We start from the raw sequence: 17,319 nt of genomic DNA on the forward strand, positions 1-17,319 counted from the left end.
TGGTTAGTAGCATTGAAACATGTTTCTCTTAATATAAGAATTGAAATGTACTAAAAATGTACAGCTCCTTACAATCAAGTTTTTTTCTATTTCCTCATACACTTTGTCCAGAGCTTCATCCCGGTGACTTGTAGCTAAACTGGCCTCCAGAAACTTTTTATTCCACACTTCAAATTCATCCTGGCTTATGTCTCTGTAGCACAGGCAGAGCGTCCTGAGAGTTTCATTTGCAAAGACCTGAAAAATAATTAAAACCACATATATCACAAAAGAAAACTCTTCATTTGCAATCCAAACACGAGGGCAAGAACATGGGCATTTCACAAGTTTGACAGACCAAGTCCAACTTTCAGAACCAATTGCAGGTTTCCATTTGTCTTAATAGCTTAGGAAAAGGAAATTAATAACACTACTGTCGGAAAGAACAATTTTTGTTTTAAAAAGAGCATACAAAATACAAACATACATCAAGGGCCTCTTCTGTGGCTTCTCTCTTGACGTTCCTGGGGTGCAGCCGCTCGTAGATCACTGTATCAGCCCCTTTGCAATACAGCCTGATATTGCCACCGGACTCTCTTACTGCGGAGGGAAACAGCAGAGGTGGCACCCTTACATGGAGGAATCATTTCAGATTGGATTTTTCAGCCTACTGCCAAGTACCAAAGTGCAAGATGGTGTTTCTTCTCCAGTGAGCTCAAACGTGCCCCAGAACTGGTAATTCTTGACCCCAGCTTCCTCTGCACATCCCTTTTCACCCCTAAACAAGTGACCTTCTCCACACAGGCTGGTGGCAGCCAGCTTACCAATGACAGACATCCTCTTCCTGTCGCTGTTGAAATCCAGGATGGCCAGGACATCGTAGGTCCTCTGGATGCCCATCTCACTGATGGTGATGGTGTTCTGCGTTCGGGACAGGAACACGTACCCGAAGTTGCGCGCGGCCGTCACCAGCGCCCCCTCGTCCGGGGAAGCTGCCTGGTAGTGGAGCTGACCTGCAGGATGCAGCCAGCACACAGCTGAGGGTGCAGCTGGACACTGCTGCAGCACCCACCAGCAGGGCACACCGAGAGCAGCGACCACAACGCCCCAGTCTGTTACCGTACTGCCCAAACAGGAGCTGTCCTCAGCCTGCTTCCCTTCACTAAAGCAAAACTCCACGTTTTACACCTCAACATCCTAATTTCTCAGTCCAGTCATTTAAACATTTTCAAAAGAAGCTCCAAAACACAAACCCTTGGCCAGAGACACCAATACAGTGAGTGGAAACAACCCCAAAAACATTAAGAACAAGAAAGGACAGGACACTGTTGGTTTCATGGAGATTTTACAAAGATGGGAGTAAAGCAATATTCATATTCCATGTTGTAATTGAATCTTCCAACCCATGAATTCATGAATTCAATAGCTGATCACCTCTACATTTAGTTTTGTTTAATTTAAAAGGGCAGCCTAACACTCCTTCCTTATGGTATCAGCATTAGTTGCAGATGTCTCCCTCATGGAACTGAATTTGAATTATTGTTTTCTGCTACACAAGGAAAACAAACTAAGCAAAAGCCACACTCACCATCAGAAGTGTCAGCCATGACTGTGTGACAAATAGCAAGCAGAAAAAAGAACTTCTGGATTTCTGGCTCCTTTCCAGCCTTTATTTGCTCTATCAGATAGTGATCATAGAATAAGAACTTTCCATCTGCGTACACATTCCAGCTGAAATCAACTTGCTGCTTAGACAAGAGGGGAAGAGAGGCTGAGTCACCAAGGCGCCGTTGCTTTGTGCCCACCCGCATCTCTCCATGCCGTGGATGGGACCAACAGGATGGACCCGGGCTGGACCTACCTCTGCGTGGCTCTGGAGCTGCCCTGCTGCGTCCCGGCAGTCCCCTGCAAGGCAAGCACCCGCACTCAGGGCACCAGGCACAGCAGAGCTTTTACAGCCCACCACAAAGCAAAACATATCCACCACATGTACTGCCACCGGAGGGAAAGGAAAAGGACAAACTGCTGCTCACACTACACGTTCCTTGTCTGTTTCTTGACTTTGTCCCCAGACCATTTCTTGTGAAAGCAAATATGTACAAAAAATTGTGCAAATTACCGATTTTCAGTTTTTCTGAAAGCTGAGATGTTCCCACTAAAGTTACTTAATTTCCACTTTGTAAGTGGGAAAACCCCAACAGCTCAACCCCATGCTTTACCCAGTGCCAGGTCTAAATTGTGGAACTTCAGCTGGAACTAAGAGAACTTGTATGTACCTGACCTCTAGCAGGTATTAACATTCCTCCTCCTCCTTTGCACAGCTTACCGTATCTTTGCCCATTTATGCAACACTTTTTAAAGGTCATGATGTTCTGAGTGAGGGTTCCAGTCTTGTCAGAGAAGATATACTGGATCTGGCCCAGCTGCTCGTTCAGCGTGGTGGTCCTGGCCTTGGCAGGCGTGTCCTTCTCGGGGTAGTACATCTGCAGGTCCCAGTTGATGAAATAGCTTTGGCCAAAGCGAATCACTTCCACACTGAATCAAAGAGAAGGAAGGTTCTCACTCCCAGCTGCAGCTCCCGTTTCCACCCAAAGACAGCTCCTCAGGTACCGCCCTACCTCACGTAGAGGGAGATGGGCACCATGGTGTTGAGGACAATGATGTATCCCCAGAAGGTGAGGAAGCCCCGGTAGGCGGGGCTGGAGTCCTGAGCATCGTACAGGTACCAGGAGGAGTTGCCAATCTGCTGCTCCCAGTAGGTGTGACCGATGGCCAGCCCAGCTGACAGCAGGATAAGGACCACGATGATCTGCAGGGCACAGAGAGGCCTCTCACACGTCAGGAACATCTGCTCCACTTAAATCCCAAATCCCCACGTTCCTAACAGAATGTGACAGCTTTTGGTGAGGAGAAATGGAGGAAACATTTCCCACAAAGGCACATTTCAGATTTCCTCCTGGTCCATCCCAGCTCAGCAGGCCAGAAAAAAGTCAAAATATATTTATTACATACACACAGGAAGAAGCTGCCTAACTTCACATTCACTATTCACTTAAAATCCTAATTTAAAAAAAAAAGGCTTACAGTATAAACCATGTAGTTCATAAGGGAGTCAATTTTTGTCCTTTTAAATCTTGTCTTTCCACTATTTTTCATTATTTTTGTGTCAGCACCTAAAAATAAAGAGTGAAAAATTAAAAAAAGGGAAAGATAGGAGAAGCAAACACATGTCAGTATTACAGTTTTACCAAACTGGGACATGAAATACAGTTGGTATCTATAGGATGAAGATTCTTTTTCACTCTGCAGGTGTGCTTTTAGTGGGGAAATATTGCACACCTGCAAATATGACCATTCCATGGCAGAAGTCCGTGTTCCTGATCTTACAGCCACGCAACAAAATCTTATCAGCATCCAGGGGATAAATTGAGTTTCTCCAGGATAACGTTCCTGTAAACTTATCCAGTCGGTTATTGGGTTCTTCACATTCAACCAGACCTAGAAAATGTGGAGAGAATGTGTTTAATGTACAAGTTAAATCCAAATGCATTGACTTGTACCCACCACCAATATCAAAGTAGCTTTGCTTTACTTTTATTGACTTGCAAACGATTTGAGCTAGGTTCTAACATCATTAGGTGTAGAACTGTACCAACCATCAAAGTCTGCCAGGGCACTTTCTTCCTGAAGGTGTCTGTGTGTCACCTCTAGGGCCATTTTGAATTTTAAGTTAGTCTCACTAAGAAGAAAAAATAAAAAGGTGATTGTATTAAAACCGTGGATAGAGGAGAGAAGTTTAAATACAATTAAATTAAGGTACCACCACTTCTCTGGGCAACCTATGCTAAAGTAAAAAATAAATTCATGTCCTTCCCCCTTTCTTCCTATGTCACATTCTCCAACACTTTTGATGTGCCTGTAGCACTCCAGTGGACAAGTTTTAATGATTCTGCAGCTGGATACAGTTCCCCAGGTGTGGCTAAACAAGTAGACTCTAACATACACAATCCTTGCTCTTTTCCTACTCAGCCCAAATTAACTCCAAGACATCCTTAAGTAGAACCTTACCCATCCAGTTCAGCTGTCTCCACATAGCACAGACTGTTTGGTTCTGAGCTGGACAGCAGCAAAATATCAGCCTAGGAAACAAACAAATACACATCAAACAAAGCCAGGTAAAAATTCCTACAGAGCTCTCTTGAAACATCAAACAAACGTATCTGAAGCAGGCACAAAAGGAACTTACAGGAACAAAAGTATTTTTCTTCAGACGAACGACATCACCAACTTTAACATCTTTCCATTTAGTGGCTTTGAACCTAATACCAAAGATAGTTTAATAATTATTCCTTTTAATCTAGAACACGATGCACTCTATAAAGCTTACTGAACTTTCCTTAGGAAAAAAATGACCTTTTGGTGTGCTGTGGGTTTGCCTCTCAGAAACTGCAATTTTACAGCTCAGAAGCCAACCTACCTCCTCTCTTCCCACTTCACCTAGTTTTGAATTCCTGTCCTGCTCTCCAAAGAAGTTGCTCTTAGCACAGATTTAGTCCTGGAGAATTAACTTTAAATGACTCCTTTAAGCAATTCTTTTCCAGTTTCAGTTAGGTTTTCAGACAGAGAACAGAGCTGAGCCTTTCTCATCATCTACAGCTTCAGATCTGTGGCAAAGCTTAGCAACAGGGACACGATCATCCCTTACAGAGCTCGGAGGGCAACGCACAAACCTTCCATCCTTGATGACATCACATGTCCTGTTATTGACCTCGTTGTCCATCCTGTGACGAGCCTGAAACCGGAGCAAACAATGCCCTGTGTCACAACAGGAGACATGAGCTGCACCGGGAGGGTTTTGCTTTTTCTATTTACAGAACATGGTTCTTACAATGTCATCCACCAGGTCTTTGACTGCAGTTATTCCCAGCACCAAGAGCAAGGGCACCAGAGTTGTGTACCATGACAGGGTACTTATTTGAGGAATCGACTGCAAAAGACCAATAAAATCAGGTCAGTACGGGATCATCAATCAAATTGAAATCAGAGATATGTCACAGTGACCTGGCTAGAGAAAAAAAACAACACATCAGAGAGAATTTTAAGTCAGGTTGTGAAAATGAACAAAAGAAGAGTTTGCCTGTTACATTACTTGGGAATCAGCTTCCCTTTAACAATTGCACTGGCTCGTATAGTCTGGTGGTGCTTCTGATTTATGGGATGAACTCAAAAAACATCTTTTCTCATGAAATTCATGAGCTCTGCAATGAGTTCATTCAAATCCTGTGCAGCTAGCTCATCCCAGAAGCCTGCCATAGCTCATCCAGATTTGCTGCAGGTTTCTGTTACGATGGGTTTGGTCTCTGCAGTAGTGCCCCTCAATTCCCTGACAGGACAGCACTGAACTGTGTCATAAATATTATTGAGCTCAGATTCCCTTCACAGTGAGTACTCTCCATCTTGCTTACCTGCAATATGAGAAGAACAAGAAAATAGAAGTTGGCTGCTCTCTTGAACTGCTCAAACAGATTCAGAGGTAGAAAAGTGATGGGATTGTACTTGTACGTCTTAATTGCATTTCCCTGTGGGAGAAACCCAAATATCACCAGTCACACAGAGGAGCTTCTCTTTCCAACACAAATGTACAGCGCACAGGTTTAAGTTCCTAATTCTCTATCTCACCTTAAATACGTCTCTTGATAGACGCTTGATTTTCCATTCTAAAACCCCAACCCAGTTATTCTTCCCCCCCTCTGCTGGAAACACTGAGGAATTGTGAACGGTGGCTTTTACCCCACTCGCCAGCCATTCCAAAGACCTTACTGGGATTAAGGAAGAATTCATCCGACAATTAGCACCTCATTGGGATAAGACAATTTACCGCATATTTGCTTTTCTTGAAGCACAGGAAGATTGTTCTCTTGAAGCCCGGCTGATCATAGAAACGCTGGTCGTTTGCTTTAACTTGCCAGCTGCAGTCTGGAAGGGACAAAAAGAGTTGAAAAGTGTTACAAACACGAGGGAACAAATCTGCCACTTTCAGGTTTTCTCTCAAATCCATGTTTTAAAGGTACTTTCGACTGAAGCAAAGTCAAACACCTGCTTTATAATACATCTCCTTAAAGAAACCTTTTCAAGGCATTTCCAGGCTGTTTGTCTTTATTAGCAATTCCAGTACATTCAGAGGAAGGGAGAAGCTTGCTTAACATTTGAGAGTTCCGTGGGACACCTGCACAGTAACATTTATTCATGCTAAATTCCCTTCTCTCCCCTCTTCTGGTTTGCCTCTGTGAGACCCGTGAAGCGCTAAGCACTCCAACCCAGCTATGTGTCTTGCTGGAAATGAAGAGCTCAGTTCACCTTTTGAAGGCAATTCATTGATTTAACCACACTGTGCCATGCTCTTCATTCACACTCATTAGAAAATACACATCCGAAGCGCTCATTTTATTTCTTCAGCCACCAGATTTCGTTCGATTGTGAGAAAACTCAGGAGCAGGAATTGCATCCATCACAATTTTCTGTGCCCGCTCTTTCACGGGCTTTCCTTCCCAGGCCCTTCAGCTCCCGTTTGCAGCACGGACACCCGGGCCCTGCCCATCCCGGGAGCTCCTTCCCCAGGTTTGGAAGCCGGCTCCCGCAGCTCTGCCTGCCTGGGAAGGATGACATGACGCAGGCCGGGTTTGGAAATGCAGCTCTCCTGACTCACGGGCCAAGCATCTCCCTTCTCCTGCAGCCCACAGGGATGGTCCCTAGTGCTGCTCTTCCTGGTTCCATGAGATCCTCTGCACCACGGACCGGGTGAAACTGCCGGCGGCAGAGGCGTGGGCACGGCTGTGACTAACACTTCAAACCCAATCCAACTGCAAAGGTGGTTTTGTTTTTCCCACCCACCACAGAGCAAATTCCACACTGACATATCTGGACTTTTCCTGGGACTACACAACTTTCATTTCCAGCACCTTCTGGTTACAAGCCCAGAAGATTATAATAGAGAAATATTTATCTCGAGGAAGCACTTTTTGAGTTAATATTACATGCATTAATTTAGAAAGTTACTAAGTTTGTCAAAATGACAGGGCATAAAGAAAAACAAAGTCTACACAAACATTTCTTTAACACATTCCAAAAACATTGCAGTGTTGATAAAACGGATAGAAAACTGACAAATTAGGTCAGAGGTAAAACCTGCAGGAAGGAAGCTCCTAAAAATTACTTTGAAGTGTGATACTAACACCTAATATTTGGCAAGCTGCTTTGGTAATTCATCAACTTTAAAGGATGTCATCATAAAAAAAATCTTAAACTGAACATGTGACGGGTGCTTGTAAAATGACAGCACACAACAGGTGGTTATGAAAGAGAGCTGATCAACTGTTCCCACACAAACAGGAAAAAATCTGTATGAATTACAGAGGCTTTGGTTAATTGAAAATGCTTTCATTGCAGCATGAGAAAAGGGAATTTAGGGGAGCTACAGATGTTTCCTGGGTAGAGGTTCAGAGCAGGGATGCCAGAAAGGCTCCTCCCACTGAGGTTCTTATGCTGGCAGCAGCCACAGGCTGTACCTGCCGGTTCCTTGGAACTCCTCCTACTCACCTTTTACCTTTTAGGAAACTCATGAGGCTATAAAATGAGCAGTGAGGGGGAAATCTGCTCTGCACAAGCAGAAATTCAGGGAAAACACTGAGCACAGCTAAATGTTTATGCTGGAGCCCATTTCCAGAGGGCTGGGAAACCAAGTACCTGAAGGTCTGTCTGAAAGGTTCCCAGAGCACAGGCCATGTACATCCAGGGCCTGCCTTGATTAACAGGAGGTCACCATGCAGCTCATTATCTTTGCGCAAGGAGCAGTGGCACAGAACTGGGCTGCAGCTTGGAATGAAGCTGAGTCTCATTCTGACATTTGTTAAACTGAACTGCCACCAATTTACTCCTCCAGAGTCAGATAAGCCATTCGAAACCTTGCCTGACACATAAACACAGAAGTCCAATTGGCCCCTGAGGCTCAGCCTCTGCATGCAGCATCGAGCACTGTCCAAAGCAGGGCCATGGTGCTGTTACCTTTTGTGCCAGGCTCTCAGGCCATGGTGCTGTTACCTTTTGTGCCAGGCTCTCAGGCCATGGTGCTGTTACCTTTTTTGCCAGGCTCTCGGGCCGTGGTCCTGTTACCTTTTTTGCCAGGCTCTCAGGCCGTGGTGCTGTTACCTTTTTTGCCAGGCTCTCTGCTCTCCTCCAGGTCCCTGCTGGTTTGGTTGGGTCCCAGTTCAGCCCTAGGCTGCCGACTGTCCAGCTCGTCCTCCGTTTCGTCGTCGCTGTACGGCACCACCTCATCGTTGGGCTGGGAATCCTCCTCGAAGGTGGTCTCTGAATCCCTTTCTGAGATCATGCTGCTAGCACCCTGCCAGCATGGGGGACAAGTTAGGGACAAGAGTTCACCTAGCAAGTGCTGGAAAACACATCTCCAGTTTTACTCTGCTGGTGCTGCTCACCAAACCCCGCATGTGAAACCCCAGAACAGTGCAGGGCACAGGCTGGGTTTTCCAGCTCTGAGCAGGATGAGGGGGCAGCTCTTGTCCCAGGCAGCCCTTGATTACTGTTCTTCATTACACATTGCTATGTGTAATTACACTCTGCAGCCCAGGAACACTGTGTGCTCCCAACACAGGGTGTAGGAACTGGGGAGCACACAAACACGTCTCCCAGGGGCCATTACATCATCCCCCGAGGAGCCACAGGAGCTGGAGCCCTGCTCGGCCACAGTGGGACATGGAACAGGGCACGGAGTGCAGTCACACAGCTGATCCTCCATGCCTGCCTGCCCAGCCTCACCCAAGCCAGCCTCATTTCCTCTCTCTTCCCACGGCTGAACATAAGAGTTTGCCACTGCAAGATCCCACATCTCGCTGTCCAGACACCCAAGGACACCAGGGGAGGCATTTTGGCTCAGGCCTGAGCTGTATCAGAGGAGGATGAGCTGAGCTGTGGCCGTGCCCATGTGCCCTTAAGCTGTGCCTCGAGTGGACATCTCCAGCCATCGCTAGCTGTGATCCTAATCCTGAGCCACACATCAGTTCCCAGCTTGCCCCCTGACCTGCCTCACCACCATGGCACTGCCTTTGCTAACAAACTCAGCAACCAGCAGGGCTGGCACCGAACCTGCTGACATCCCCTCAGCTTCTGGTTTTGCACAGCTGAATCGTCTCCCTCCCCAATATGTGCTATAAGAGTGAGATAAATATTCCATGAGCACAGACTGTGCTACTCGAGTGGCAGGCTGCTGGCAGGGAGCCCAAGGCAGGCCATGCTCCCGAGCCACAGCGCTGCAGGGCCCACCCAGCACAGACTGACAGCCCACAAAATACAACAAATCCACCAGGCTGAGTGCACAGGAACCCACACAACTTCTCCCAAGACCCACTCGAGCTGCTGGAGGCTTCTCCCTGATGGAGTTATCCAGCTGGTCACTAACACAGGTGTAGAACCTGAGACTCCTGTGACAGATCCCATTTTCCTAAATAACCTTGGAGTTAGGAAATGCACTTAAAGCTCCAATTCAGGCCCATGAATACCTCACTGTGATATTCTCCTCTTTTCTGTGCTTTAATTCTTTCCGTCCTGCTAACACCTCTTGTGGGAACTGCTGGGGGGAACAAGTTCCTCCCACACACAGTCCCTAGAACACAAAATGCCACCAGATCTTTGACTGGCTCTCACTCTACAACAACTGAAACAAGCTCATATCGCTGGCACACAGCTGTTAGTCTATTAAATTTTACTGATTAACTGCTTAATGATTAATGAAGTAATTAGTCATGCGAAAGGGTAGATGAGATGTCAAAAACTGCTGCTTTTGTTCTCCATTGCAGATGTGTGCCTGCATGGCAATTCCTTCAATGCCACCAGCAGCAGCCTGCGATGCTCACCGAACAGAGCCCGCCAAGTGACCTGGGGTAAGGTTAAATTAATTGTAGTCACTTTCCCTCCTCAGAGAACTAAACTGCCCTGGAAAACCTCGTTAGGAGAGGAGATCTCATTAAGTGTTACCCTGCAGGCAGCACAAGTGCTCTGTGCTGCGGGCACACCATTAGCATGCTGCAGGAGGCAATGGAATTGTGCCTGGGGCTGGCCGGGAGCCTGCGGAAAAGCTCCCACAGCTGGGAGAGAGATGAGAGCTGCTGTGGGACCCGGGGCAAAGCAGCTCTCCCCTGACAGGCCAACAAATTGCTTTAGAGTTAAGTTTCTCGACACCTGGTCAGGAAGAAAAGGGCTGGCTGGGAGGGCAGAGCCGTGTCAGAAGTTCAGAGGAAGGTGGGGAGGGATCACGATGTGAAAGGGGAGATGGGAGGAAGCACAGCATGGAGCAGCAGAGATGCCAACTAACCCCAAGAGAGCAGGTCAGAGAGGGGAGCACACACCCAGCAGAGCCTGGAGGCAGGAAGCACCCAGCAGAAACTCAAGGGGAACAAACATGGCAAGAAGAGAGGGGCCTCTACTGGTTCTGGTCACTATTCTGAGGACTGTGGAAACAGTTCATGGAGGGCCTGAGGTGGAACAACAAGGTTGTTAAATACAGTTTGATCAAATACTCAGAGAACACTTTAAAAAGCGGGTTCTTGGCTGCACAGCCCTCATTTTTTAGTTCCTGACTTGACAGCAGGGGCTTTCACACTGTTTCAGACCGGTTTCAGATCAGAAAACCTTACATTAACCACTTCAGTCCAGAGGAAGCGTCAGCTCACGCTGCCTGGGTGGGTGGGGAGCAACGCCCAGCTCCCAGTTCTGCCTTCCAGCCTGGAAAATCCTGCTGATCCAACAGCAGGATGGATAGATACATAGGGAGATAAAGGAGATCAAAACAGTATTAAGCACAGCTTTAAGTATACCTGATCCACTTTATTTACTAAAAGGGTAAATTCCACAGTGCTTCAGTAACTCAGGTTTTGTGTCTACTTCTGCCTCAGGGCAGGAACCAGATAATTGGGAATAAATTAAACCTTGTAAAAACTCCACTTACTGTATTTGTTTCAAGGCAGTAAACAACAACCCAAAGCAATCTTATTCTAAATTCTTCTCTGGAGAGTCACTGCACATGACACTGCTGCAAGAACCTGGGGTGACTTCTTGCAAATTGGGTCATCACTCAAAGTGCCCTGAAAGTTCAGGAATCCATCTAGGACAAGGGACATGGATAGTAAAAGGATTAAAATGCCGCTAGAGCTGTTATTTTGTGTTTATTATGGATATAAAGACCTACAAGGCTCACCATGACACACCTGATGACCACCACAGCCTGTGCACAGCCCACACCCTGCATGTTCCCGTCCTTGGCACCACATTCTGCACTACCTCACACACTGGGACAGTGCCAAGCTCAACAGCTGCCCAAACCTGGCCACGCACTGTTCCTCCAGAACACAACAAGAGCAGTATTTTGAGCAAGAATCATAAAGCAAACTCAAATAGTACAAAAAGTAACTCAAATGAACTGCTTCAGCTCTCTGGAGTTTAAATAGGACAAAGCTACAGCAAGATGTTTCACTGATTTAACTTGGCATTTAAAAAAGCATTTAAATGCAAAGCCTGATCCTCAGACAGGTAAGATTTATTTCCTTACTAGCTGTTACTGGAGCATCCAGCATTGCAAAACAAAACCTGCTTACTGGAGGGCTGAACACAAACTCCCAGACTGCAGCAGAAAGCCATGTCTGACATCAGCCTCTGGGGTGGGGCTCCCACGAGGATCTGCAGGCAGTGTATGATCACTCCAATTACATTTTCCCTAAGAGACAGCAGTAATTACTCTGCCATCCTCAGCTGTCCCACACTGCTCAGCTCGCCAGTAACAGAGAATTGGAGCCAAAATGGGAACATGGACAAAGAGAGCCTGGTGGGGAACAGCACCTGAGAGGGCACTCAGGGCGGCCACCCTGGAGAGCACCAAAGGAGAAATCAGAGCCCACAGAGCACCTGCATGGCTCCACCAGAGCAGACACCTGTACTCAAGGGGCTCGAGGCCATACCCCAGCTCATACCCTGAGAGGTTTCAGACTCATCTTTCATCCATGGACACAGGACTAAGGATGGCTGTAACAGCACTTGAGACCTGAAATCTGGAATTGCAAAGACAGCTCAGCATCCACTCTCAGGCCATGATCCACCCTCAGCCCAATAACGGCCCAACTGGTACCGTTAATGCTCCTGGAGTTATTTTTAACACCCCCAAAGCATGGCCAGAAGCCAAGGCTTCAAACAGCAGGATATTGCATTTCTGCTCTCCCCTCAGGAATCCCAGCCTAAGGCTTTGGCAGAGTATGGGCCTTCGTTAAAAATGTGTTCAGCAACTCATCTCCCTGGAACCAGAGCTGCTACAGGGAAACCAGCAAATCATAAACTGGAATTGCTTCCAATAGATGAGATGGATCACTGATTACTCACAGCAGATGTGAAATGTGACTGGTAACAAGTGCTTGGACGGGCTGATAGACAGGTCTTCTGAACAGCTAAAACCTTCCAGGTAATCTTTATGACATTTTGAGAGGAAAAGAAAACAGCAGCTAGAATAGCATGAATCAGCACAAATGGGCCAAGGAAATAACCTTCACTCCAAGCAGTACTAAGCTTCAGGTAGATTGCCATGCAAATTACATGCTTAAAGCTGATAAATTTATAGATCTATTTCACACACAACAGCTCCAGTTACTTCCTTGAATGACTGCTTTACAGTAATTGAACACACAAAAATTATATCTCAAAGGGAATGATTTCCCTTAGTCATCTGTTCTCAAACACACTGGCTGTCCTATGCACCCTAAGAAAGGAAAGCCCAGCTGCTGGGATGCCCCAGAGAAAGGTGAGCTCAGGAGTTCAGGGAGGTACTTTGAGCCAGCTGAGGCTGAAGAGTGTAGGGCAATGAAACCCAACCGCTGACCCTACACACCTCCCCTGCTCCGTGACCCTGGGAACAGCTCCCACTGGAACCTGCCAACACAAGGTGACTCAGAATCACCCCAAAAGGTTAAAGCCTGAGGGATTCCAGTATGGCTGCAGAGAAAGTGCTCGTGGGAAGTGATGCACGCTCACAGCTCAGGAGAGCACAACGTGTCATAGCCCACACAACAGAAGCACCAAGGACTCGGCTCTTCCTGCAAGGTGAGAGGTCCTTGGAGACCCTGTTCTGCCAGTGCCAGGTCCCAGAGGAGGCAGCCTGGCTGCACTGTCGAGTGCTGCTGTGCACCCAGCCCCTCATTTTACACACACCATTTCTAAATACAAAGTGTACCTATTTGATTCACAATAGCACCTTAACACAGGCACCTGCTACTGCTCTGGAGGCTGGACAAACTCTGAGGATTAAGGACTAATTCCAGTTCCAAGAGACTTTTAAATTGCTATTGTATGCAGCCAACCTTGCAACGCTTTGCAAGGAACCAAGCCTGTCCCTCCTGCAATGCCCTAATAACCCTGATTACCTGCACCATCAGGAGGCAAACACCACAGTGAAACTGTAACACTGGCACCACCAAGCTCTGAAAATCTAACTTCAAAAAGCTGCTGGTGCCAACCAGGCTGCATGCAGGGAGGTGACAGTTCCTCTCCTGAACACACTGCAGCCCTGTTCAAGCAAGCTGAGACACCAAGACCCTGAAACCCCCTAGAGGGAGGAGAGAGGGTTCAGTTCTGTGCTGCTGACAAATGTTCAAGTCCCATCTTGGGGAAAAAAATCAAAATAGAAAGCAGAGGCTATTGTGTACTCCCTGGTGTAGCTACTTATTAAAACTTGTATGAAAATAAGTATGAAGACCTTTCCAATATAACTCATTTATCCTGATGAGCCAACAGGATTGGACACAGGGAAGAGATTAACTAGACACCAAGAATTTAACAGAAAATCGCTCCAAGAAAGAGACCCACAGCTGCCTGAGGTTACACAAAAAGGGCTGAAGATGGGCCATTGCAGAAACCAAATCATTTCCCCATTATCTGCCCTAGGATTTCTCATTAACAGATCTGCAGAGTTTTGTCATTTAAAGTCCAAGGCAAGGCAAGCTATCTGTGCAGAAGATAAGAGGCTTGGGCAACCTTTGCTCAAGCTGCCCTCTCTGAAGGGGTTTCAGCCTGCCTTTTAGAGGGTGTTACCTTGGTCTCGAGGTTCATGTTATACAACAGCACATACTGAGGTTAATAGAGGAAAAAATAATTATTGTCTGCACACCTAAACTGCACTGTTTGGAGTCAAAGATTTTTGGAACTTCATAGAGAGATTTTTCCTAGCAATCAAAAATTCCGTCACCATCAAAACCAGCAGGTATTTCTAACGGGACTAAATAAAGGTTACTTCCTGCTACCAAGATTGGAGATGCCATTAACACACCTCTTCTGGCAGCATCTGCAATAGACACTGAAGCCATTTCCCTAAACTGACCTTTATCCAATGGAGTGTGTGACTGAAGCCCAGACTGCATCACAGATGCTGGCACCAGCCACTCACAGAGGATCCCCTGTGTTCATCTTCAAATCAGGCTCCATCTGCAATGAAACAACGTAGAAAATGGTTTATTGGCCGATTCCACCTTGTGTGCACACAATAACAAAAACTATTCTGTAGAAAAATCGTGACATTTATTTGCCTTGCAAAATTTCTTAGGCTTTGTGTGGAACCATTTGTCCTATGACCCTAAGGTGTCTGGGCTCTGTGATAAACCTGAGGCTTGAGGTTGGTAGAGACCGTTCAAAGATATTAACACCAACACCCTGTTTGTAAAGTCATTAGTACATCTTTCCTATCACCAGCGATTGTCAAATTGTCAAATGAAAATCACATTTCAAGTTTCTATCGGAACACATGGGGAAAACCCAGCAGACGTTGCAGGGGGATTGTGTAAGCTTGCCAAAAAGCAGCAGCGCTGTTACAGAGCTGGGCACCTGCCGAGGAGGGCTCGGAGAATCCGGAATGAGAGCGTGCCCTTCACCTTCACCGCGACAAGCACAGAAACAGAGAGGTTAAGTGATTTGCCCAAGGCCATTGGGTAAGTCACTGGCAGAGCCAGGGTTGGGTTTCAGAAGCTCCTGGCCAGCGTCCTGCATTCAATTACAGCTGCACAAAGCAGCTCATTTAAAAGAGGCCCGACAAAGCACACGGCCAGGAAGAACATCAAAACCCCTCGGATCTGAAACAACAACAACAACCAGCCCCCTTTCCACATTTGAGAGCAGGCAGCACTTCAAGCTCTCGGCCCTCAAACAACAGCCACACCAACAAGAGAGCAGAGAAATAAATTCCAGCTCATTTTAAAATAACTTTAGTGCAAGTGCCTTTTGGAATTCACCATCCCAAACTTCAAAGCAAAGGTCCAGAACATTCACATGCTGTCTTTATGTCAGAACTAAGTGAGAATAGTTTAGAAATTACTGAAAATAATCTCTATGATAGCTACAAGTTGACACAGAGACAAACAGAGGCCTGGGACAGGTACAAAAGCAACCAGACTCTAAGGTGACCACCAGTGCAGAAGCTGACAAGGAAAATTTCAAAAATGGCCAGAAACTACTTGTCTTCTAAACCAGGCTTTGGGAGCGAAGACAAATCAAAACCCACGACCAAACAGAAACCTGAGCAACCTGATCCAGCACAGACACGTACAGGGAGTTAATCCAGGGACTCACTCACTCCAGCAGCAGCTACCCAGGTGGGGATTGCTCAAGGGCCAGACTGCCACCCCAAACCCCAGCGGCGCCGCTCTCCAGAGCCAAACCCCCCTCAGCCCGGAGACCAAACACCCAGCCCGGCTGCGACTCATCACCAGCACGCTCCCTGCCAGAGCTCCCGTGCTGTTCGGCCTCTTGGGTTTCAAAGCGCTCCTGCTGACACCCGAGCCAGCGGGGAAATGCTCCATAACCTGCTCCATCCCGGCTCCGAGCAGGGGATGCTCTTTGAGCTAGAGGCAACAAGCACCAGCTAACAGGACCAAGACACCGGATTTGTTTTGTTTTGTTTTCCAAGCAAGTCACTGACCTCACAAGTCACTTGCCCGGTATTTTCTATTGCAGAACTACTGCTCCTTAATGCAGAAACCTATTGCTGCTCTGATGACTGTATAAACACTGACTAATGAGTAATCACCCCGCAGCCCTGAAGGCTGTTCTCATTGTCTGCAGGTATGGGGGGGAAAGCCGGGACTAGGGCAACCAGCCCAGCGCCACGAGCTGGAGTGAGTGCCCGGGGGGCTCGGGGAGATCGGAGACAGCCGAGCTGCCTTAGCTCACCTTCCAGCAAACTCCTGCGCTTTCTCTACACTTCACACCGGAGAGACTGCGCTAAGTTCGACCATCACCGGCCGCACATCCCGCGGGTGGGAGCGAGGGGGACGCTGATTCCCGCGGGGTTGAACCCTCCAGAACAACGCGTCGGGGTCCTCGCTCCGAGCAGGGGATGTTCTGGGAAGGAAAGAGAAAAGAAGGGAAGCCGTTCTGGGTGCGCCCGGGCTCAGCTCCGGCCCCACCTGTGCGGCGGGGCGGGGCGCGCCGGGACAGAGCCCGCCCCGACCCCCGGCCCGCAGCGAGCGCGGCACCTGCGGAGGTGGCGCTGGACGGCCCTGGGGTGATGGATGCACCGCAGCACGGGGCCACCGCTCCGCGGCTGCGACCGGCACCGGGCACCGGCCCCGCAGCCCCGAGCCCCGCGGCCCCGCTCCGGCAGCTGGGCAGGAGCCCCGGCCTCACCTGCCCCGCGGGTTCCCGCTCGCTCCGAGCGCCTCCCGAGCCCCGCGCCCGCCCCGGCTCCCCGGGAGCCGCCGCCAGACCGGCCCGACGGGTTGGGCCGGTTCTGCGGGCGGGGTGTAGGGGAGCAGGGAGGGGCCGCGGGCCCGGCCCCCTGCCCGGCCCGGCGCTGCGGGGCCACTCCCACCGCCGCCTTCCCGCCGGGGCTGGCAGCCGCCGGAGGTGCCGAGGTGCTGCTCCAGCCCTGCCCTGGTGATAGCCGGGACCTCCCTCCTGGCGTCGTTCTAAATGACAGGGCTGCTTCATCCCTCCTTATTCACCGGGTGTACAGCACTAGAGAGCTTTGGAAGGGCTACGGGATTTTAACCTTTTGGCCTTTTAAAAGCTCCGAATGGACTCCTAGTTCCCAAATCCTTCTGAGGAAGGGCTGGGGAGTTGGGCGATGCTCAGGAGTGATATTCTTAACCGATGGTTTTGCTCATTAATAAGTAGATAAATTAATTACAGATAAAGCGGTCATATTTAAGGATTGCAGTAGTGCTGTTCTGCCATATGCACATTTGTTCACAAATAATGCAATTTAGGGCAAATGGGATGCAGATATGGTTACAGATGTGATTAAGT

The 17,319-nt window shown here is 48.1% G+C and overlaps 1 protein-coding gene and 1 long non-coding RNA gene across 2 annotated transcripts in view; one reads left to right on the forward strand and one right to left on the reverse strand.

The window, feature by feature from the left end:
• Positions 1–10,309, forward strand: part of LOC139585760 (uncharacterized) — a 24,787-nt gene extending 14,478 nt beyond the window's left edge. Inside the window, exon 4 of the long non-coding RNA XR_011677288.1 lies at positions 9,846–10,309. This is a non-coding gene — a long non-coding RNA (uncharacterized lncRNA). The remainder of the gene's footprint in view (positions 1–9,845) is intronic.
• Positions 1–16,877, reverse strand: part of ATP8B1 (ATPase phospholipid transporting 8B1) — a 21,969-nt gene extending 5,092 nt beyond the window's left edge. The window contains exons 1-20 of the mRNA XM_071418687.1: positions 16,699–16,877; positions 16,243–16,413; positions 14,402–14,505; positions 8,185–8,377; positions 5,858–5,955; positions 5,445–5,558; positions 4,868–4,966; positions 4,710–4,771; positions 4,226–4,298; positions 4,048–4,118; positions 3,636–3,718; positions 3,319–3,477; positions 3,064–3,152; positions 2,598–2,788; positions 2,306–2,514; positions 1,841–1,884; positions 1,568–1,724; positions 804–992; positions 467–579; positions 73–237 (exon numbers count right to left, since the gene is read on the reverse strand). Of these exons, the coding sequence (XP_071274788.1) occupies positions 73–237; positions 467–579; positions 804–992; positions 1,568–1,724; positions 1,841–1,884; positions 2,306–2,514; positions 2,598–2,788; positions 3,064–3,152; positions 3,319–3,477; positions 3,636–3,718; positions 4,048–4,118; positions 4,226–4,298; positions 4,710–4,771; positions 4,868–4,966; positions 5,445–5,558; positions 5,858–5,955; positions 8,185–8,365 (2,097 nt within the window). The 5' untranslated portion in view covers positions 8,366–8,377; positions 14,402–14,505; positions 16,243–16,413; positions 16,699–16,877. The remainder of the gene's footprint in view (positions 1–72; positions 238–466; positions 580–803; positions 993–1,567; positions 1,725–1,840; positions 1,885–2,305; positions 2,515–2,597; positions 2,789–3,063; positions 3,153–3,318; positions 3,478–3,635; positions 3,719–4,047; positions 4,119–4,225; positions 4,299–4,709; positions 4,772–4,867; positions 4,967–5,444; positions 5,559–5,857; positions 5,956–8,184; positions 8,378–14,401; positions 14,506–16,242; positions 16,414–16,698) is intronic.
• Between the last annotated feature and the right edge of the window lie 442 nt (positions 16,878–17,319).

Source organism: Agelaius tricolor, unplaced genomic scaffold (genome assembly GCF_023055355.1).
Source record: "Agelaius tricolor isolate 1412-34295 unplaced genomic scaffold, bAgeTri1.0.p SCAF_89, whole genome shotgun sequence".
In the NCBI taxonomy this organism is placed as follows: Eukaryota; Metazoa; Chordata; class Aves; order Passeriformes; family Icteridae; genus Agelaius; species Agelaius tricolor.